The 21336-nt window shown below is 52.0% G+C and overlaps 1 protein-coding gene across 1 annotated transcript; it reads left to right on the top strand.

Annotated features, from left to right (window-relative positions):
* Window positions 1-438: 438 nt before the first annotated feature.
* ZER1 (zyg-11 related cell cycle regulator) lies at window positions 439-15118 on the top strand. Its single transcript, XM_027877763.1, has 16 exons — window positions 439-618; window positions 4060-4323; window positions 5157-5307; window positions 5569-6005; window positions 7326-7502; window positions 8531-8645; window positions 8854-9000; window positions 9233-9406; window positions 10021-10236; window positions 10906-10947; window positions 11290-11409; window positions 11846-11961; window positions 12049-12237; window positions 13176-13273; window positions 13556-13658; window positions 14590-15118. Exons 2-16 carry the CDS (start codon window positions 4166-4168, stop codon window positions 14645-14647), a joined length of 2301 nt encoding a protein of 766 aa, XP_027733564.1. The 5' UTR covers window positions 439-618; window positions 4060-4165; the 3' UTR covers window positions 14648-15118.
* Window positions 15119-21336: the final 6218 nt, after the last annotated feature.

Raw genomic sequence — 21336 nt, forward strand, 5'->3', positions numbered from 1 at the left:
CCTCTCCTCTAAGTCCCGCCCACGCCCAGGCCCTTCTCGGCTCCCCAAGCCCAGCCCCCCGCGTGGGTGTGGCTCCAAGCCCCGCCTCCTCCCCTCAGGGGCGCTCCCCCGGCCTGACCCTGCCCTGTCCCGTGTCCCCGCGCCCGCCGGGGCTGGGGGACACCCTGTGGGTCCCCCACAGGTACCAAGCGCCAGCAGGGCCTGCCGGTCCCCGCCAAGCACAGAGGGACCCCCGGGGCGGTTGCGCTCCGGCCCGGTGCCGATGTCAGCCGTGAGGGCGGCCCGCGGCAATGGCGCCCCTCAGTGAGGGGGACGCTGAGGGACCCTCAGCGGGGAACCCCCGGGCCGGGCCCCGGGGAGGCCTCGCCCCGCCCCGCCCCGTGACGCCAGCGCCTTTGCCCGCGTGACGTCACGGTGTCGCGCCCGTCCCCGGCGGGTCCCCCCGCGGCGCGGGCGTTCCGGCCCGGCCGGCGTTTCCGGGGGAGGCGGCGGCGCTTCCGGCGCGGCGGGAGGAAGTGACGGCGGGTTTGTTGACAGCGGAGGCCGCACGGGGGGAGCGGGGCCGAGCAGGACGCGGAGCCCGCCCCGGGCAGCGGCACCAGCCCCCCATGGCGCCAGGTGAGTGCCGCCTGGCCCCTGCCCGGCCCGGCCCGCGGCCACCGGGCCCGCCCGCCCGGCCGGGGGGAGAATCTGCCGCCCCCGGCAGCGCCGCGCGGAGCCCCCCGGCGCTGCCCCGTCCCCTCCCCGGGACTGCTGGGCCACGCCGGGCAGCGCCTCGGGCCGCGGGAGCAGCGCCGGCGCAGCCCCCGGGGTGACCTCTGTGTGTTGCCCCGTGTCGGGGGCTCAGCAGGGCTCGGGCTCGGGGCCAGCCCTGCCCGCGGCTGCTGCGAGCGCTCGCAGGGCTGTCAGAGCCCATCGCGGGCCGGCGGAGCCCCCGTGCCCAGGGAGCCGTGAGCGGGGGCTCCCGGGTGTCCCCTTGGGAAGGTGACTTAGGGGATGGGAGTCCGTGATGTAATTCAGGGAGCCGAAGGAACATCTTTGCTGCAGGCAGATGCCAAGATCAACGCGTTCCCCGAGCTGTCTCATTTACGGTGTCGGTCGTGGCAGGCTTACAAGTTTGGGAATTGCAGGCTGTGCTGGGTTACAGAACAGTTCAACCTCCTCCTCCTTCTCTTCCTGCGGTGTGAGCAGGGATGGGGTTTCCCCACACGAGATCCACGGCCCATCCATTAACACAATCCCGGTGATTTGCGGCTGCAGGACGCCAGCAAAAATGACAGCGCACTTTCCCCTCGGAGCGTAACCTGTGCCAGACTCTGCATTTACATGACATTCATTATTCTGGAGCCGCTGCAATCACTCATGTCAGTGCACAGGGTTTACCCTCTCCTTGGACGGGTCCCTGGTGCTGGAAAAGTCAGCTTTGCCAGTTATTTCTGTAGCAGCAGCAGCCTAAACGTTCTGTGGTTGGCACGGAGCCAGGGTGAGTCAGGCTTGGCTCCGGGCACTGCCTGGAGAGAGGCTGGGAGAGAGGATCGGTCTGGAGTCCAGGGGAGAGGATCTTGGCACCGGCAGCCCCAGGAGAGCCAGGAGCTCACGTGCCAGGGCAGCCTGGGACGCTGTCACCGTTCAGGTGCAGCCTGCAGATAGGCAGTGTTTGCAAAGAGACTGGGGTGACCTGCTGAAGGGGTGAGTGGAGCTGCCTGTGCTGGGGCTGGTTTGGGGCCTGTGGATGGTGGGAGGGAGCTTTGTGCCCATGGAAATGGTTTTTGTGTGCCCGTGGAAATGGCTTTTGTGTGCCTGCTCCTGCAGCTCTGAGGGACTCGATTCCTTCGTGCACCGAGATGGAGGCAAATCTGTTAGAGAAATAAATATTGGCACTGTAGTTCTGGTCACTTTGCAGTTGGTGCTCTTGAATTTTCAGCATCTTTCGCTTGTCTGTCTCTGATTCTTCCAAAGCTGGGAGATGTACCCGGCAGCTCGTTGCCGATCCTTGGAAGGTGCTGGTGGCTGTCACTGGGCAGCTTGATCCTGTGGAAAGCTGCTTGGGGATAACAATCAGACAGATGTTAGTCATTTATCAACATCTCCAGTTTGTCTCTTTGTATCACACCCCAGGGTTATAACTGGAGACAATATTGATCAGGGCAGCTGCCCACATCACCTCTTGGGTCCATGTGAGGAGGGAGAGCCCAGCTTGTGTCATGTCCTGGACTAAAGGTCACAGCAGCTGCTCAGATATCCATAATAAATCATGAGGGTGAAAGCTTTTCTTTGGTCTTCTTTCCCTGGAACAGCTTACCCACTCTTCTTTCTGTTGAGCTTCTGTCTGGGATTGTGTCGGTGGATCACGGGGAGCTCAGAAGTTAAAGGGCAGCTGATTTCTCCGGGGCTGGGATCAACCAGCTGCATTGTGCTGGTCTCAGCAGAGAGGGAACAGAGGCTGGGCAGAGCCACAGGAAGGCAGTCCTTGCCCTCTGGTGCTCTGAGCTGCTTGGACAAGTCCCAAGCACTGGCCGTTTCCAGCTGCACGTGACAATGGATTGTCAATGGGAATTTGTTTTCGAGTTCTCTGGCCATGGGTAGTAAACAGTGGAAGAACACTGGCTGCAGGGACCTCCTGTCTGATGGCACGGGGGAACTGGTAGGGACAGCAGAACGTGCTTCCCGACTGGTTCAGATCTTCCTGTTGATCTTGCCTTTCTGGAAAGATCCTCTTGGGCTCGAGGCAAAATCCGCGAGAGGGACTCGCTCTGGAGGTGAGGCCGATTCATCTGCAAAGCAGGAACAGGGCAGCTGCCTCCCACCTGCATCCCCCTGGCCAGGACCTCCCAGCCAGGGAGGAGATACTCAGCACTCAGAGCTTGGAGAGGTTTTACCTTTTGAGACAGAACCTGAGTTCCCCCCCTGGAAAACCTGCTGAACGTTGTAGGTCAGGACACAGAGAAGGAATTAATGAAAGGCAGGAGGAAGTTAAAAAAGAGGTTTGAGTTCCAGCTTGTGCTGCCTTCATGTTTGCATGGAAATCCCTTCTGCAGGACAGGGAGGGATCAGAGAGAGCCCAGAAAGGGACTTAAACTCTTCTGTCTTGTACTGCTACTGCAGGAGTGGAGGAAAGGGAGAGCAGCAGAGGCTTTAGGGAGACACAGAGAAGTGTCCTGATCTTTGCAGCTGCAGCATAAAGATCAGAAATGCAATATGGGCAAAGACATTTTGCAACAACTTCCCCAGCATTGGCTGCTCAGCTGGGGCACAGAGAACAGCAACTGCCTCCACAGCATTGATGTTCTTGCTGCCAGCAGGGCCAGGCTGATAGATAAGACACGGGTTTGACATCAGAAACAAACATTTCAACAATATTTTTGTGCCTGGAGTAACATTTCTGCTAAACAAACACCTCAGGGCTTCAGTGAGCAAATCTTGGTGCCAGAGCTGTCAGGTTTTGTCAAACAAGAAAACAGGCAGGGATATCTTCCCCCAGGGGAGGTGCCCAGCACATAAACGTTGCCTTCCACTGCACTCAGAGGGATCCCAGACCAGTCCATGTGTTTCCCTCTGGCTTCTGATCCAATTCACAGTCCAGATCAAGGACTTTCATGAAGCTTCTGCCTTGGCACTACAGGGGAACATTCAGCTTGAAAAGGGAACTTGCCTTGGTGGTGAACAGAATTCCAGGCAGGAGATGCGGAGTCACCTGATCCCACCAGGGTCACACAGAGGATTATCTGGGCAGCAAATGTCCTGCTGGTTTATCCAACCCACTCTGAAGGAAACCAAGCAATGTGGCTTCTGCCACTTCCCCTTCCGCTGGCCTTTGTCACCAGATAACCTGCCAGGAGGAAACACTTGGCTGGGCAGCCTCATTCCCGAACATGTTTCACATTAACTCATCCCTGGGGGTGGGGATACCAAGGAATGACGGTCACTCTGCCAGAGAGGCCAAACTGCTGTGGGTCTTTTGAGGTGTGGGGTTGTAAACACAACTCCCAACATCCTGCAGGGTCGGGATGCTTGGATTTGTGCCTTTCTCAAGGCATCTCTTCTCCCCTCTGCTTCCAGCTGGCCCCATGTCCCTGTAAATCCAGCCCGGAACTTCAGCTGAGGAAAGGATCTCCTGAATCAAAAGCTTCCTCCTGCTCTTCCCCTTCCCACAACTCCCCCCAGGATGGCATCCGACAGCCCCGAGTCGCTGATGACCCTGTGCACCGACTTCTGCCTTCGCAACCTGGAGGGGACCCTCTGCTACCTCCTGGACAACGAAACGCTGCGGCTCCACCCCGACATCTTCCTGCCCAGCGAGATCTGCGACAAACTCGTCAACGAGTACGTTTGGGGCCTGGCTTTGGGAAGCTTTGCCCGGTTTGAGGAGCTGGGAGCTCAGGGAAAGGGGTGTGGAGTTCTCCAAAAAGGAATGAAAGGGGAAGAAAGCATAGGGCTGTTTTTCCAGTTGATCTTCATCTTGGCAATAAGGGATTGCATTCACTTCAGGAGGAAGTGTTCCCAGGGTTATTGCAGTGTTGTATATCACTCTAATTTCTGTGGATATCACCCTTTCCAAGTTAGTCAGATAGAGCTGAACAAAGTCCTCTTAAAATGGAAATCAAAAGGGTAAACCCAGAGTGAAACACTCTCTGCTTCACAATCAGTAAGCAACAAAGGAGCCTTCCCCTTTCCCACCACTGAAGCTTCACAGCTCTCTTTCCAAGCAGAGAAATAAAGAGTGCAAAGTGCTAACAGATGTTAAATTTTAAAGCTGCTGCTCCCACAGCTTTACAAAGCAACCTGTTTCCAGGGATTTATATCATTTGGCCGTCACCGTCTCTCTTGGCTGAACTTGTGCCCACAAAGTCTGGCAGAGAACTCCGGCCAGCTAATTTTCTGAAACAATTTAAAAAAAATCAAATTACTAAGTTTAAACAGCTAGGGAAAAACATTCCTGGAGTCTGTGCTTGCCAGAATTCAGTTTGCTCACACACACAAAAAACCTTGCCCGAGGTTTCCCTGAGGATTAGCTCAGTGCCAGGAGAGGCAGCAACCCCAGAGCTGACCTGGGTGAGCAGGAGGGGGTCGGTGTCACGTTCCCGTGTCACCAGTGCAGGTGCCAGAGCTGTAGCTGAGCCTCTGCCGTGCTGTGCTAATGCCATTGCCCCACACAGGTACGTGGAGCTGGTGAAGACAGACAGCATCTTCGAGCCCCATGAAAGCTTCTTCACCCTCTTCTCAGACCCACGGAGCACCAGGCTGGCTCGGATCCACCTGCGGGAACAGATTGTGCAGGACCAGGACCTGGAGGCCATCAGGAAGCAGGTGCTGTTGCACTGACAGCTGTCACGTCACAGCATCGCTGCCTGGGCACAGCGGGAATCCCAGACACACAGATTCCCAAGGCTCCATCCTCCACTTTAGGAATAACATCAGCTTCTCCCCTTCTCAGCTCCCAGAGCCATTGCAGGGAATGGGATGGGGACTGGTGATATGTGGTCTCAGGCTGTCCCAGTGGGAGGTGTGGAGCAAACAGGGTGAGCACTTTACCTTAAATATCTCTAACCTTGATTTCCCTTTTCCCAGGACCTCGTTGAGCTCTACCTGACTAACTGTGAGAAGCTGACAGCTAAGAGCCTGCAAACCTTGGTGAGCTTCAGCCACACACTGATCTCCCTGAGCCTCTTTGGCTGCTGCAATATCTTCTACGAGGAGGAGAACCCCGGGGGGTGTGAGGATGACTGTCTGGTGAACCCCACCCGCCAGGTCTTGGTCAAGGACTTTACCTTCGAAGGCTTCAGCCGCCTGCGCTTCCTGAACCTGGGCCGCCTGATCGAGGGGGTGAATGTGGAGAGCCTGCTGCGGCCTCTGGCCTCCCTGGCAGCTCTGGATCTCTCTGGGATCCAGCTCAATGACGTGGGATTCCTCACCCAGTGGAAGGACACTCTGGTTTCCTTAGTGCTTTACAACATGGACCTGTCAGAGGAGCACATCCAAGTGATCGCACAGCTCCGCAAGCTCAGGTCAGATCTGTTCTTCCTTGTCTGTCCTTTTCCCACTGATAGGAAAAGGTCTCTTAGGAATGATCTAGTTGCCTGCTAACAGAGAGGCACCTCTGGGTGCCTCTAACCTTATAACCTGCTGGGTTCAGGTTATGAACCTTCCTGTGAACAGGCTCACTCATTGACTCACTGCACATGTCTGACACGTCTAAAGCCAGCTTGAATTTCACTTGTGAAAAGACACCACTTAGCAGAAAACTCAGCCCTTCAAACCATTCATCAGACAGGGATTTACAAAGCTTAAGCCTGGCTCTGAGATAAAACTAGGAAAGGCTCTGAGCTCAGGCTGTCTCCTGGCTGTGCCCCATGGATGGGGCAACCAAGGGAACAAGCAGTGTCAACAAATGAGTGCTTCTGACCCAAGAGTGTTGACAATGAAACAACTTCCTGAACCAGAGCTGAGACAATTGCTATTCAAACCTCACAGTGGTGTTGGGAAAGGAATCCAGGACTTCCCAAACCAAGGAGAAAGGCCTTACTATTCATAGGAAGGATACTTTGCAATGGCTTTAGCATCATCTCCCTTGACTTCAGGCACATTAACATACACTCTGGAGTCCCAGGGAACATCCTGGATAACATTTTCTAAATCTAAGTACTTTAACTTCTAGTGACTTGCAATGAAACCTGCTCTGCAACAGGTAGAAGACACTTTTGTGAGTGAGATGCTGTCTCCAGTGTCAGGAAGTTTAGAAAAGTCTCTCTCAAGGATCTTATCCCCTGCCCTGTAAGGGACCCCACCTGCACACCATGTGGGTCTGTTTGTCCCACCACTCCCACAGCAGCAGGATTTCCCCAAAGCTTAAGCATTTAAACACCTGGAAGAAATCAGGACAGAGTACTAGCCTGAGGTGGAAAAATTAGAAGATTGGGGAAGCAGACAAAACCTTGTGTAACCTAATTTGGGAGATGAGGCAAGATACGTTTCTGGGGATGCAAAGATCCTCTGGTGCATCTTAATCTCCAGGCAGAAATGCTCAGGTGGCTGCTGTGATGGAGCTTGGGAAAGGCATTTCCTGAGCCTGGAGCCATTTGCTTTGTGCTGTGTGGCCAGATGATTCACTGTGCTCTGTTCCAGGTACACCTCTACCTGATATCTGTGTGCTTTGGTTACACACAGGGCCTGCTGCTGCCAGAGCCTACAGAACCACATTCCTGTACCTTGGGAAGGAAATAATAATAAATACTAATCACATTTGCTTGTCCTTTTCCTCTGGTAGAGAGAGGCAGAAGCCCCAGCTGATGCTCTCCAGGCTCTGAGATGCTCTCTGTCACCTGCAGGCACTTGGATATCTCCCGAGACCATCTGTCCAGTTATTACAAGTTCAAGCTGACCCGGCGGGTTCTGAACCTGTTTGTGGAGAACCTGGTGAACCTCAGCTCGCTCGACATCTCAGGGCACACCATGCTGGAGAACTGCACCATCCCCAGCATGGAGGAGAAGATGGGCCAGACAAGGTATGGGGACAGCAGTGACTGAGGTCTGCTTTGAGAGCAGTTCCCAAATTCTGTAGGTCTAATACTAAAAAGCAGGATACAGCTCTTCCCAGTTTCCCCTGCCAGTGAGGACTGGTGTGAGAATCAGCTGCTGTTGCTGTATGCAACACATGTAAGGACTTGTAAAGAGTAATAAAGGAATCATCCCATCTGCCTGCCGTACAGCTCTGAAGGATTTCAGTTCTTTTCCACACACATTCTCCCAGGGATCTCCTGCAGGATTATTTCTGAAAGGACTCCAAAGCTCTGTACATGCTTCCTACACAGAACATTCTTACCCTCAGCGAAATCCAGGCTCTGTTGAGACAGAACATTTACACACTGAGTCAGTGTACTCACAGGAGGGCTCAATGTTTTAGCAGCTTGGAATCTAAAGGCCTGATTTCAGATTTGACCTGGGTACTGGGCAGATCAACCCTTGCAAATCCTGGGAGAGGCATAGCTAGAGGGTTGGTTTCCCAGCTCAGCCAAGAACTCTGCCCTCCTATGAAGCACTTACTGAACAGAAGCAAATAAGTGGGACAGTGGTGGCTCCTTTTCTCCAGAGCTGGTGCAAATGCACTGGCTCTTGGTCAATAAGGAACATGGCAGCAAAGACAGTGTTCCTGCTTGCTCCCAGAAGCAGATTTAGTTCAGATGAACATGCAGCCCACTTTGCAAATACTTTGGATCCACAGTGAAATCCACAGCCCTTTAAGAGGAAATGTTCACTCTAACCAGTGAATTTCCAGGACAAATTCTACCTGGGAAAGCTGCAGTCTGTCTGCATGGATTCTTCTTACTGCTATTCAGTTCTGTTCAACACCTTCACCCATCACTCAGGATCACCTGGGATGAATTTCTAGAGTTAAGTTCAGGAGCAGCTGGCTGGTGTAAAGTGAAGTGTAGCCATCATCACTCTGGTCAGGAGGCAGTGCAGGGTGAATGGAGGGCTGACACCTGAACAAACACGGTACCGCTATGAACAATCTCTTGTTCTTTTCCCCCAGCATTGAGCCAGCAAAGAGCAGCATTGCTCCCTTCAGGGGGCTCAAACGGCCACTCCAGTTCCTGGGCCTTTTTGAAACGTCCCTCTGCCGCCTGACACATATTCCAGCCTACAAGGTAAGGGGGCTGCAGGAATGTGGGCAGTGGGAGCCTGGTAGGAGTTGAAAGAATGTGAGAATTACTGGCTGCCAGTAGAGGGGAGTTCTTCGGGGCTCGGTTGTGACAACTGAGCTCTGACCTTTCAATACCTAGTTGATAATGCAGGAAATCTGCCTCCTCCTCCTCTGTAATTTCCTCCCTGACTGTTTTTGTTCCCCTGTGCCAGGTGAGTGGAGACAAGAACGAAGAGCAAGTCCTGAATGCCATCGAGGCTTACACGGAGCACCGGCCGGAGATCACGTCCCGCGCCATCAACCTCCTGTTCGACATCGCCCGCATCGAGCGCTGCAGCCAGCTGCTGAGAGCCCTGCAGGTGAGCCTTTGCCTCTCCCTCACAAGAGAAATTTTCTGGTCCCGGTCCTTTTTTTCACCCTGGGAAACCATTCTGGAGAACGTTCCAGCAGTGCAGTGGAACTGGTTCCCCTTCATTTCGTAAGTGCGTTCCCGCAACGCCCGGGCCGCGCATTCCTCACGGGCATTCAACAGTCACTCCAAGACTCCACAGCCAGTCAGTGGCACTCAAGCTCCACGTTGCTTCTCCACAGCTGGTGATCACAGCCCTCAAGTGCCACAAGGATGACAAAAACATCCAGGTGACAGGCAGCGCGGCGCTGTTCTACCTGACCAACTCCGAGTACCGCATGGAGCAGAGCGTGAAGCTGCGGCGCCAGGTCATCCAGGTGGTGCTCAACGGCATGGAGTCCTACCAGGAGGTCACAGTAAGAGCAGACCAGGCTCCTTCAGCTCCCTCCTTCCCTTATCCTGTCTCTTTAGCCTGGTGTCAGCATTTGGGTCTCCTCAGCCTCCAGGGAATGAGTCAAGGCAGAGAAGGGATTGCCCAGGTCTGCTCCTTGCCTTCACTCAGTGATGGAAATTACATGCAGGGTGTTCCTTATCCCTGTGATATTCTCCAGAAAAAAAGGGGAGAAAGTGATGATAGCAAGGCTCCTTTTTTTCCATGGATAGTGGCCAAAGGCTGTGCACTGACTGTGGTGTCAGACGGGTGCAGGCACTGGGGATATTGAGTCCATGGAAAGGAACATCCCAAATCTCTGGACTGGAAGCCAGCTGAGCTTGCAGGCAGTGAGGACTGGCTTGGAAAGCAGTGGGCCCTGGATAATTGTGTGGCTTTGAGAGACTGGAGTGACAGAGAGAGAGATGGTACTGACAGAGCGTGGCTAAAGCACAGCACTAAATAGAAGGGTAACTGAAATTTTAGTAGTTGCAGTGAGGCAAGAAGATGGATTCAGTACAAAGCAGAACAGAAACATGAAGTGATGGGCTCTGTGGTTTTGTAGCCACCTGGCCCAGCGTTTGCCTCCTTCTGGCCCAGGTGCAGCGGAACTGCTGCCTGACACTGTGTAACTTCAGCATTCCCGAGGAGCTGGAATTCCAGTACCGGAGGGTCAACGAGCTGCTGCTCAACATCCTCAACCAGAGCCGGCAGGACGAGTCCATCCAGCGCATCGCCGTGCACCTCTGCAATGCCCTGGTCTGCCAGGTGGACAACGACCACAAAGAAGCTGTGGGCAAGATGGGGTTTGTCATGGTTGGTATGGTCCCAGGGTGTCTGCTTACCCTTAACCCAGCCCAGCACGCTTCCCTTGCAGCCACCCACCAAACGCAGCCAGCTGTGATCCAACCTCACAATATCACAGGAGGGAAGCAGTGTCCCAGCAGTGCTAACCCTTCCTGGAGCCCCCTTTAGTTGCTTCCCAGCACTGGAAGTCATGATCCCAGAGACAGGCTGGCTGGGAGGCCAGGGAAGCACCATGAGCTTGTACAGGCTGTACCTCCTCACCACATCGTGTCATTTCCACAGCTGGTACCACCTTGTGATTCACTCCTTCTCCTTCTCCCCAAGCTTGCATCAGCTTCCCAACTCACGTCAACCCACATCCCTCAGCTTTTCCAAGAGCTGCAGAGGCCAGTGCTCTGGGGCAGTTATGCCACATCCCAGACCTTCTCATACAGATCAAAACTGACTCAGCTACAAACTCAACAGTTCAGGGACTGGCACAGTTCAGCTCTGTAAATACCTGCAACTTTGCACATAACCCAGTCCCAGTGGGTTATAGAAAGAGGTACCAAGTAGGTTCTCCACAAAGGATCAAAATTGAATATGCCTGAAAATTGGCCACTGCAGGACCACATCAGTTAAGTTTTAGCTCCGTGATTTCTGAACTGTTTCTCACTCTTCCTCTTCCTTTGCCCACAGACAATGCTAAAGCTGATTCAGAAGAAGTTGGCTGATAAAACGGTGAGTGTTGCCCCAAAAAAACACATACACAGAGTATTTTCTCTTCAGTCTGACTTAAACCTGGAGATCAGCCCAGAGTGCCAGCTCAGCTTCTCTAACAAACACAAGACATCTCAGCTGACGCTGCAGAACTTCTTGTCCCAGGCTGAGGGCAGGGGAATGTGACAGGGAAGCAAAAATATTAAACAAAAAAACCCACTTGCTGACAAGTTGAAAGTGAATAACAAGGTTTTCTTACCTCTGGAGCCATCTAGGGTGATGCCAGAGAGGAAACAAGTGGTTGGTCTGCATCAGGCTCCATATTGGAGAAGCTCTGATTCTGTCCTGTCTTTGACTCTCTAGTGTGATCAGGTGATGGAGTTCTCCTGGAGTGCCCTGTGGAACATCACTGATGAGACCCCAGATAACTGTGAGATGTTCCTTAACTACAGCGGCATGAAACTGTTCTTGGAGTGCTTGAAAGTAAGTGGGATTGGCTCTGGGGAGAGGCTGAACGAGCAGGGGAGATGGGGGTGCCTGGGCAGGATTCCTGGCCCTGCTCCTCTCCAAGCAGTGCTTCCTGCATTGCACAAACGGAAAAGTAACAGCTTGTCCGTGTTCTTCCTTCTCACACCCTTGCAGTAGGACAGAGGAGCTCGACACATCTTCCTCTTTCCCCAGCTTTGCTCAGTTCCCCTGAGCAGAGCAGCAGTGAACACAGGGCCCTGCTCTCAACTCTCCCACTTCACATGTACCTTTAGCTTTCAGGATCCCATTTAGCTCCTGCTAAGGAGCCATTCCCAACTTCCCAAAAATTCTCAGCCCTTCCAGATGCACTATGCAGCTTTTCCCCAGGGTTGCTTGTTCTTGGCATCACTGTGGCCCTACCTGTGTATAATCCTGTCCTTTGCTCTTCCAGGAATTCCCAGAGAAACAGGAGCTGCACCGCAACATGCTGGGCCTCCTGGGCAACGTGGCAGAGGTGAAGGAGCTCCGCCCTCAGCTCATGACCTCGCAGTTCATCAGTGTGTTCAGGTGAGAGCCTGGCTCATCAGCTGGGCCTGGAGGCTCCTAAACCTTTGCTGCTTCAGCAGCTCTAAGTGATCTCATCTCCCTTGGCAGCAACCTGCTGGAGAGCAAAGCCGATGGGATCGAGGTGTCCTATAACGCCTGTGGAGTGCTCTCCCATATCATGTTCGATGGGCCAGAGGCCTGGGGGATCTGTGAGCCCCACCGAGAGGAAGTTGTGAAGAGGATGTGGGCAGCCATCCAGAGCTGGGATATCAACTCCAGGAGAAATATCAATTACAGGTGAGGAGTAGGAAAAGTTTCACCCAGGAGCCAGGATTGTCACAGGGAGCCAACACTAACAGAGAGAAGGGAAGAGATACAGCCCAGCATGGAGGCTCTGTTCAAAGAGAGGGAGGAACATCAGGGATATTCTTTAGTGAGGGTTTTACATCTTCCTTTGAAATATGTTACACAAGCTGCTGAAATTAGACACCTTACCTGGCAATTCCTGTGGGAGAAGTTTGGGATCCGACAGAATTTCTCCTGCATGTTTCTGGTGAAATGGAGTAGCTCAGGAGTCCCATGATCTGTCTGGGACTGCCTAAGCATCTTGCTCTGAGATTGCTGTCCTTTGCAGCTCTTTAAGTGTTTGCTCTCCAAAGTCATGTGCTGTAGCTTTCACTCTCTGGGGCATATTTAGACACAGTTCCCAGAAATCCCTTCACACGTTAATACAACTGCTGGGATCGTCCAAAACCCTTCCTGTAAGAGGCTATCAGGTACTCAGTATTCCCTTAGTGCTCAGCAGGGATCCAGAACTGGCATTCCGGTGCCTGTTCCACAGTATAGACACGTTATTGTTGTCAGAAGAAACACATCAACCCTTGCATGTGTGCAGCCAGTTGTGCCTGGGTGGAGCTTGGCTTTGTCCCCTCTACAGATTGACCAGTGCTGCTGTTTCAGCTTTGTGAGGAAATGACTGATGGAGGATGGAAATCAGTTCTGGGGCTCAGTCACCCTCCTTGTAGCTATTTATCTGGGCAGTGTCTGTGCTGAAGTGGGGCCTGTAATCCTGCCAGCACTGCCCTGGGACACAGCCTTGGTGCCAGAATCTTTGGCGTGCCAGTGGATTTACTGCTGTGACATCTGTGAGGGGAGTTCGTGTTGCTGTGAGTGGCAAAGGTGCTGGAAGAAGCTGCTGTTAGATTTTTAACAATTTCTGTGATATTTCTCTGCAGGTCATTTGAACCAATCCTCCGACTTCTTCCCCAAGGAATCTCCCCAGTCAGCCAGCACTGGGCCACCTGGGCACTCTATAACCTGGTCTCTGTCTACCGTAAGTGCCCTTTCTGAAATCACATCCCGTGCACTGTAGAACTGGAGGGGGTGGCTCTGAGGCTGTCAGCAGAAAAAGTCTTCCCAGTTAAGCCACAGAGGGAGAGAAAACCTTTTCTGAATGATGCAGGAGTGTCCAGGCAGCACAGCCAAACAAAAACAATGAGACTTGGTGCTTAGGGAATTCCTTCACTGTTTTTGATCCTCCTCCTTGCCCTCCTGCCCCCCTTCGTACCCCTCTCGTGAGGGCTCACAAGGACCTGTTCCATTCTTTTCTCTGCAGCTGACAAGTACTGCCCACTGCTGATCAAAGAAGGTGGGATCCCCCTCCTGAAGGACATGATCAAAATGGCCTCAGCACGGCAAGAGACCAAGGAGATGGCCCGGTAGGACATCAGAGCACTGTCACAAACATCCAGTTTAGCTCTGCTTTAGTTTTTATTCCTCCACATCAAGTGAGGCTGCCAAAGCAAGGCCTGCACTGATGTGTGCAAGGGGTATGAAGTGAACACGGGAAAAATAAGATGAAAACAGAGGACTAGAGGTGTTTGTAGGTGGGCAGTGCACACAGATCGTTGCCAGGGAAATTGGTTACAGACTTGGCTTGTTGACCAAGGGAGCCACATGACCAATTGCAGCTCTTAGGCCAACAGTCTGCAGTCATCACTGTCCCCACGCTTGTGGGGGCTCCCTGTCTCTGGTGTCGTACTGGTCTGTCACTAAAACTACTGACTGCACAGTTAAAATGAGAGCATTTTTCAAAAGGTAGGGAGAGTCCATCACCTTCGTGAGCTTCTCCAGTTCTTGGGACCTTCTTTTGGAGTCATCCTTTCAGGGTTTTAAAGCCAGCTGCAGTCTCTGGTCACTGGCAGAGCGAGAGCTGTGATTTCATACCTGCAGGATGAGTAAGAGGTAGGGATGGGCTGGGAACACATACCTGGTGGGTGGGCAGCAGGTGTTCCCACAGCTGAAGGGTCACTGAGTGCTGGAGGGAACTGCAGCCTGCAGGAGACAGTCACAGTTACACACTGTGTGAGTTCATGGCACAGGTGACAGCACAGGGAATGACAGACATTTGTGTGCACGTGTTTCCTGCTGGGATTCAAAGGTGTCTGAGGATTCGGATTAGGGGGGTGGTGAATGAATGTGCACTCCTGCAACTTCACATTCCAAACTGTTGTGGAATTTAGTGGTTTTGACACAAACAGGATAAAGTTACACAGAGATAACCGGGACAGCTCTTACCTTACTGTCTCACAACTGGGTGCAATGAGTTTTACACTAAAGCCTCTCTCCTTATCCTTGTTTTATCCATAGGAAAGTTATAGAGCACTGCAGTAACTTTAAGGAGGAGAACATGGACACTTCCAGATAGAGGCACTCCCCCAGTGCCTCTTGCCAGCACTGTATCCAGCTTCTCTCTAACTCACTGTACATAGGGAGGACTCTTTCTTACCAACTCGCCCGTTGGAAGGAAACTTTATGTGTGTGTGTGAGACCCTCAGTAGATGAAGGTGAACAGAGGAGGGGGGGAGGGACTTTTTGCACAACAAAATGCTTTCCTTAACTTAGTGGACTTTTTTTTGTTATGAAGTTTCAGGTTGAAGTTCCGTGTGTATGATTTCTGTATAAAAAAGAAAACAAAAAACAAAGACAACAACTACATTATGTATCTTTTAACCTTTTTATTTTAGACCACACCGAGAGCCTCAAATGACCATGAGCTTGAAGACCTAGTTGTGTGATCACTAGTGTGACATGTTTATTTCCCACTTCTTAGAGAATTCCCTTTTTGCTGTACTGCATGAGGTCTTGTAATGTCTGCAAGAACACCAGTCCTGAATCAGCACTGGCTGCTTAGTGGGGCTGCAGGCAGGGATGAGTTATTTATTTGGTCAGAAAGGATGGGGGACACAACACCAGAGAGACAGACCAAAAGAACCGACCTTTTGGTGATTATTTATAAAAGGAGAAAATCGAGAAGAAAGATCTTTTAAGTTAATTCACTCCCTTAAGGGTTTTTTAGAGAAGGCTCACATTAATGGAAGCACTGCTACCTGTTTGTGGGTCAGCCAGAAGTAAAACATTCCCAGTTAAGTCAAGAGGTCTGTTTTGTCCTCCCCATTGGCAGTACACCCTCAGAAGGTCAGGGATGACCAGTAAAACCAGTTAGACATTCTTGGCTACACGGAGCTTTTCTCTCAGAGGGAGGCACCAGGTTTGTTCACAAAGGGCTACACATCTTCATTCCAGACCTTCACCACACTTTAGCTGTGTTTCTTTGGTGGGGAAGGGCTACAAAGCCAGAGTGTTTCTCTGCATAAAAACTCTCCCAGGCCCTGGTCCAGAGCAGTTGGACGCTCATGCAAGTCCCAGGAATGGCCTGGAGCTGCTCTGCCCTTCCTCAATCTGCATCAGCACCAGCTGTGCTCAGTGGCACAGCAATCCCCCTTCACAGGACTCTCGCTGCAGCACAACTGCTGGAGCTGGAGGTGCTCAGGTCCTCTCCTGAGAGGGGGGAGTGTCCCTGCACCCTCTGCAGGGCAATCCCATGAAACAGCCCCTCTTGTTCCACCCTCCTCTCGGAAGCAGAAGGCCCCAAAGCACTGCTGTCTGACTCCAGCAGCAGCTCCCAGTGCAGCCCCACTGCCCTCAGCAGCTCTGCTGCAGTTTGTGATGCAGGTGAGAGGAGAATCCCCCCCCAGCTGGGCTTCCCCTCTAACACTCCAGACGCTGAAGGTCCTCCCAGCCAGACACTCAAAGCACAGCGTGCAGCTCCTGCTCAGAGCCCACTGCTCACCACAGCCCTGGGACAAGTCACAAATCTTCCCTTAGAAGGGACTTAGGGAAGATCTTATGCCTGGTAGCAGGAGAGGAGCCCACAGGCATGTGAGGTGGGACATTTCAGGCCTCTGAGCTCAGTAACTCGCTGCTCTCTCCCCTCAGACACGTTTGCTCTCAGATTGACTCGCTGCTATGAGGTTCTGCTAATGCTCAGAGTTCATCTTGTCCTTGTGAGCACGTTAGAGACAGATCCTTGATCCACAAACTGACACTTTAACTGACAGAACACAGCTGCCTGGACAGGTTTACTTTTTCTGCCAATATGGTGTTATTCAATGTCTTTTTTTTTTTTCTCTTTTTAACCATAAGTCATTTGTTTTGGTATTGTGAGATCTGTACTTTTTTCTTTTAAGTATTTTTCAAACTTATATATATTTTTGTGTCACTTTCGAATTGTTTTCGTAAGATTTGCAAAACTTGACAAATTATACTTTTTTGCAGTCGTTTAAAATGTATTTTTCTCTCTCTTATTCCTGTTCCCCAAGAATTTGTGAGATGGGGAAGCTTATTTCAAGGTATGTTTTCTGTGTAACCTTTGCTGATCTTCCTTCTAGATGCAAAACTAAGAGGGGCTGCCAGGCAGCCTGGGTGTGTTAGGGCAGTCAGGTTTTGCTCTTTAATTCCATTTGGTGCTGCTGTCCTGAAGTTGTTTCACTTGACAGTGCCACCCCTCCAGCTTTGCTTCCTTCCCAATGCCTGTGTAGTGAAAGCTCCAACCACTAAAATCTTGACTCACCTGACAAAAAGCACTGAGGATTCTGTGTTGGCAAGGAGGGAGTGGAGCAGAAGGGGACACAGCACAGAGGGAGAGGTATCAGAACCCCTTGTCCCCAGAATGCAGCTGCCACCCTAGGGAGACAGTGGAAGTCCCACGTCAGCTGGAGCAGAGCTCAGCCCTGCATTGCCAGCCAAGCCAAGCAGTCAGGCTTTTCTCTGACATTTTGGCACAACGACATCAAGGCTAATGAACAACCCGTGACTTGGTTCCATCTGCCTCAAGACCCCAAAGGTTTGGGTTTTCCAAACCAGTGCCCCCCCACGCTCAGCTGTTACTGCTGCATCCCAAACTAACGAGCTCCAAGCTGCACCAAAGCTTTGTTTCCTCCTGTAAACCTCTGTCCTCACTGCTCACAGCCCCTCAGCAACCTGTACCTGAACCAGCATGAAAAAATTGCAAATTCCCAGCAACAAGGGGATCAATGGAGTCAGGCCAGGCTGCCAGAAAAGCTCAATCTGAGCTGAAATCTGTCACTGATCCCAGGGGAAGGGCGAACTACAACTGGGCAATTACAGCAAGCTACACATCAGACTTTGAGTCAGGCCCCAACAAGGTAAATTCCTGACACAGCACGATAAAAGAAGTACCATCCCTGTTAGTCACATGAAGCCTACAAGCTTCTGTGTCTTCAAGCCAAGAATTTGTGAGCTGAGAAACAACATTTCCCCTTCAGTAAGGAGCAAAAGAGAGGAAGGTATCCTCTGAACACCTGAGCACAATCCAGGAATCCTGGAATTGGAAGTGTGAAAGGAGTTTGTAGCACAGTTTCCCTACCTGAAACAACAGGAGTGACCTGAAAGCACTTTTTGGAGACAGAGTTGTCACCAGAACTGTCACGTGAAAACCCAGTTCAGAATGAGTAACCATATGGCAGAGGTGCTCCTTGTGCTCAGTAGCTGTTGGCCCACCCAGACTCTTCTTCATGATCTCACCACTACATTTCCTTCAGTATTGCAAAGCTTGGCAAGCAGAGCACAAACACAGCTCAGTAGCTCCCAGCACAGACTGTGCCAACAAAGGATCCCTCTGCCTGGACCGTGGGGAGTTTCCTCCCTGGCTGGAGGCTGCCCTGTCCTTCAGTGGCCCCCAGCTCAGCAGGCAGTGCTGGGCAACTTCCAAATTGCTGGGCAACTTCCCACCAGTGCTTCCATTTTACAAGATCTGTGGGAGGAATTGCTTGTAAGGACTGGCGTCTCCTTGTATGATGCCTGACACCCAGCAGCACCAGACTTCCTCATCTAGACCAAGCCAGGAAAGTTTAGCACTGATATTTGTGGCAATCAGAGCACTGCAGATAACTCATCTGCACCGTGGCTGCTGTTTCCCTGCACCTTCCAACTGAAATGTTTCTCTTCAGCACTGAATCCTGCCCAGCTTGTCACCTTGGCTGGGCTTCTGCTGCTGTCACTGGTCTGTGCAAAGGATGAGTGGGAAGAAAAGTCTTGGAGCTGTGAGCTGAGTTTCTTATCACCTGAAGAAGGCAATTAATTACCAGTGGGACAGGAGCTCCAGGGGCACTGCAGTCAGGGCAGTATCCATAGGAAAGACATTTCCTAAAGCCTGTTCAGGGAGGAACCTGCCACAGCTCAGGTGTCAGAGGGCAGCTTGTGCTAGGAAAAGAGAATTAAAAATAGGGAAAGAACTGGTCTCCACGACAACCATGTGGATGAAGCACAGAGGGCAATAGGGATGGATGAAAAGGAACACGGGGGGGCTGGAGGAGAAGACAGCGCTTAAATAAGGGTTGAGGGAGATTTCCTGCTGAACTGAAACACTTCTGCTTTAGCAGACTTTATTTTGATTTCCTATACTTGTCACTGATTCTCTCTCTGTAACTCTTTTCTTGTATTTAAAGAAGTTTTTAAGCTAACCAAATCTGTATTTCCTTGTTTTGCTGAAAGAAAATCCCCTCCGTTAGAACGAGCTTTTCCTCTGTCCATGGACCTGCCTGATGTGGGGCCCGGTTCAAATGTTTGTACCTGGTGAAACCCAGCAAAAAAAAAAAAAAAATCAAAATGCACAACTGCTGCTTCCTTACAATTCTGAATGAATTAACTTTTCTGTTGTATCCTTTGGATACCCTCTGTGTATTAAACCCAGTGCTCAACAGTGTCTTCTTCCTTTGCTCTGTGGATGTGGTTTATTGAGGTGCATTACTGGGCCATTTGCTGTCAAATATTTCATCCCAAGTGAAAGGAACTGCCATGTGTTGATGGTGCAGTTCAGTGGCTTTGCCTTTCATCGCTCCAAGGGATACAATACTGTTTGTCAACAGGAAAGAGATGTGGAGGAAGAGAGTATTGTTAGGAAATGGTGTGAGAGGAGAATAAAAAAAATCAGGACAATATTTGAGTGTCCAGATTGCTCTGAACTCCGTACCAGACCTGCAGCCCTCTCTCCACAGCCCAGGCTGTGTAAGTGGGCAGGAGCTGAGCACTTAAGAAAAGCCTCTGGCTTAAGCCACTCAATCTGCTTTAAGGCCAGCGTGACTTTCTTCTTAAGACCCTGGTCCTGCAAGGGCTCAACTGCCGGTTAATTCAGGGCTTGTGGAGTCTCTAAAGGATCCGACTTGGAGTGAATGGAGAGGGAGGAGGAATGATGGGAACCTGAACTGCTCTGAAAGTGTGCCCTGTGGAAGAGGACAGAGAGATACCTTAGGCTTCCAGCAGTGTGGAATTCCTAGCTGGAATTCCATAAGAACCTAGATTGTCCACTCAGAAACTCGCTAGTGGAGACATCCTGTAACTGAGCCCTAATTTCAACCACTCACTGAGGCTGAAACCCTTGAGACAGAGATGAGCTCTGATCTCTGCAAGACAGGTTTCACAGCTAGAGGAGGAGATAAAAAGAGTAACATGCACCAAATTATTTTAATCACTCCTTAAGACAGATTATTCTAGAACATCAAAATGTTTCTACTTTCAAGTGGATAATGTTGTTACTACTCACATTGCCTTCCCATTAAGCTTTAAAATTTACACCTCTCTGCAAGGAAGGAAAGGCACTACCCACCTTTTTTTGAAGCACCAGTATGGTCTGGGAGGTGTCTGAGGGAGGATAGCTGTAGGTTTTGCATTCACCTAGAATAAAAAAAATTAAAGCAAAAGGGTTTGAATGATTGTTGAAAATTTTGTCTACAATTTTTATTAACATTTCAACCCAGATGTCTCAGGTAAACCATTTAAGTGACCCACAGAGCCAGGTGCTTTCCTGGAATCAGCAGGTGGCCACTGGCTCACTTAAAGAGACCAAAATAATGAATTTATAGGCAAACAATATCGAGGAATCAGCTACTTTTAAGGTGCTGGAGAGTAAATTTAGAAAGAATAGGCTTTTTCTTTCCAAATTTTCACTGAGAAGGAAGGTAACAAAAGCACAAGGTTTATTTGTGTTAAAACTGAGAGTAGTGTAAAGAAAAAGCACTGATTTGGGCACTATTACAGGCCTGTGATGAGATTCATCTCCCCTAAACAGACAGACACTCCAAGTGTAAATATGTACATCTAAGCTATAGTCACCTTAGCTTTTTTTATTGTCAGCCAGAGACAGCTGGGCTGCAATTCAACTGCTTTTAGCTGCCTATTTCAGCTGAGAAGGGCCATTCTCTAAACACACCTGCTTCACTCTGCGGGCCCTCGCTCAGCCAGGAGCCTCCTCAGTGCAGAACATCCCCGGCTAGACCGCAAGTTCTGTCGGGCAATCTCCAGGCTCCGTTTGGTTCATGGGGCGCTGTAACCGCGTCCAGCCCAGGCACGGCCCCGGTGCCTCCTCCCAGGGGATGGAAATGGCCACACGGAATAACCACGCTGGCAAGACCGGAGTTCACGCGGTGCAATCACCTCAGGCACCACCTCGAGCAGCCTTCGAAGGGCACCCGCTGCCTGCTCCATCTCTGCCGACCCTTCCATCGCTCCCTGCACAACCAGCACTGTGCCCAGCCCTGCGCTCCCCACACCCGCTGGCACAGCCCGGCAGCGCCAGCGAGAGCCCGGGCTCGGAGCGGGAAGGGGCTGAGGGAAAACACCGAGTCACAGAACCACACAGAGTTGGGATCTCTGGAGATCATCTGGTCCAACCCCCACCCACACCTTCCCCGGGGAAAGGCCCCGGGGCGCCGGGCCGGCTCGCAGGGCACAACGCTGGCGGCGTGTGGGGGAGGACGGGCCCGCGGGCTGCAGCGGGAAAAACCAGGAGCGGTGGGGAGGAGAGCCCGGTTCCACGGGGCAGCGGAGCCTGAGGGACACGGAACCCGCCAGGAGGAGCAAAGTGAGTCCCGTGTACCCGCGGAACCCCCGCCCGCCGGGCCGGGCCGCCCTGGCCCCGCCTCAGGGCGCTGCCCCTGCCCCGGCCGGCCCTGCCCCTGCCGGCCCCGCCCGTGTCCCCTCCGGCCCCGCCCGGTCCCTTCCGGGCCGGCGGAGCCGCGGGGCAGCGGCGGAGCCTCC

Source organism: Empidonax traillii, unplaced genomic scaffold, assembly GCF_003031625.1.
Source record: "Empidonax traillii isolate 1590-97213 ecotype Southwest subspecies unplaced genomic scaffold, ASM303162v1 scaffold34:size3740991, whole genome shotgun sequence".
NCBI lineage: Eukaryota > Metazoa > Chordata > Aves > Passeriformes > Tyrannidae > Empidonax > Empidonax traillii.

What these genes read in the sequence shown, in the direction of transcription:
- ZER1 (XM_027877763.1), top strand. Translation starts at nt 4,166, where the DNA reads ATGGCATCCGACAGCCCCGAGTCGCTGATGACCCTGTGCACCGACTTC. An exon ending in TGCGACAAACTCGTCAACGA is followed by an intron (nt 4,324 to 5,156) that starts GTACGTTTGGGG and finishes TGCCCCACACAG; the next exon opens with GTACGTGGAGCTGGTGAAGA. An exon ending in AGTCCTACCAGGAGGTCACA is followed by an intron (nt 9,407 to 10,020) that starts GTAAGAGCAGAC and finishes CTTCTGGCCCAG; the next exon opens with GTGCAGCGGAACTGCTGCCT.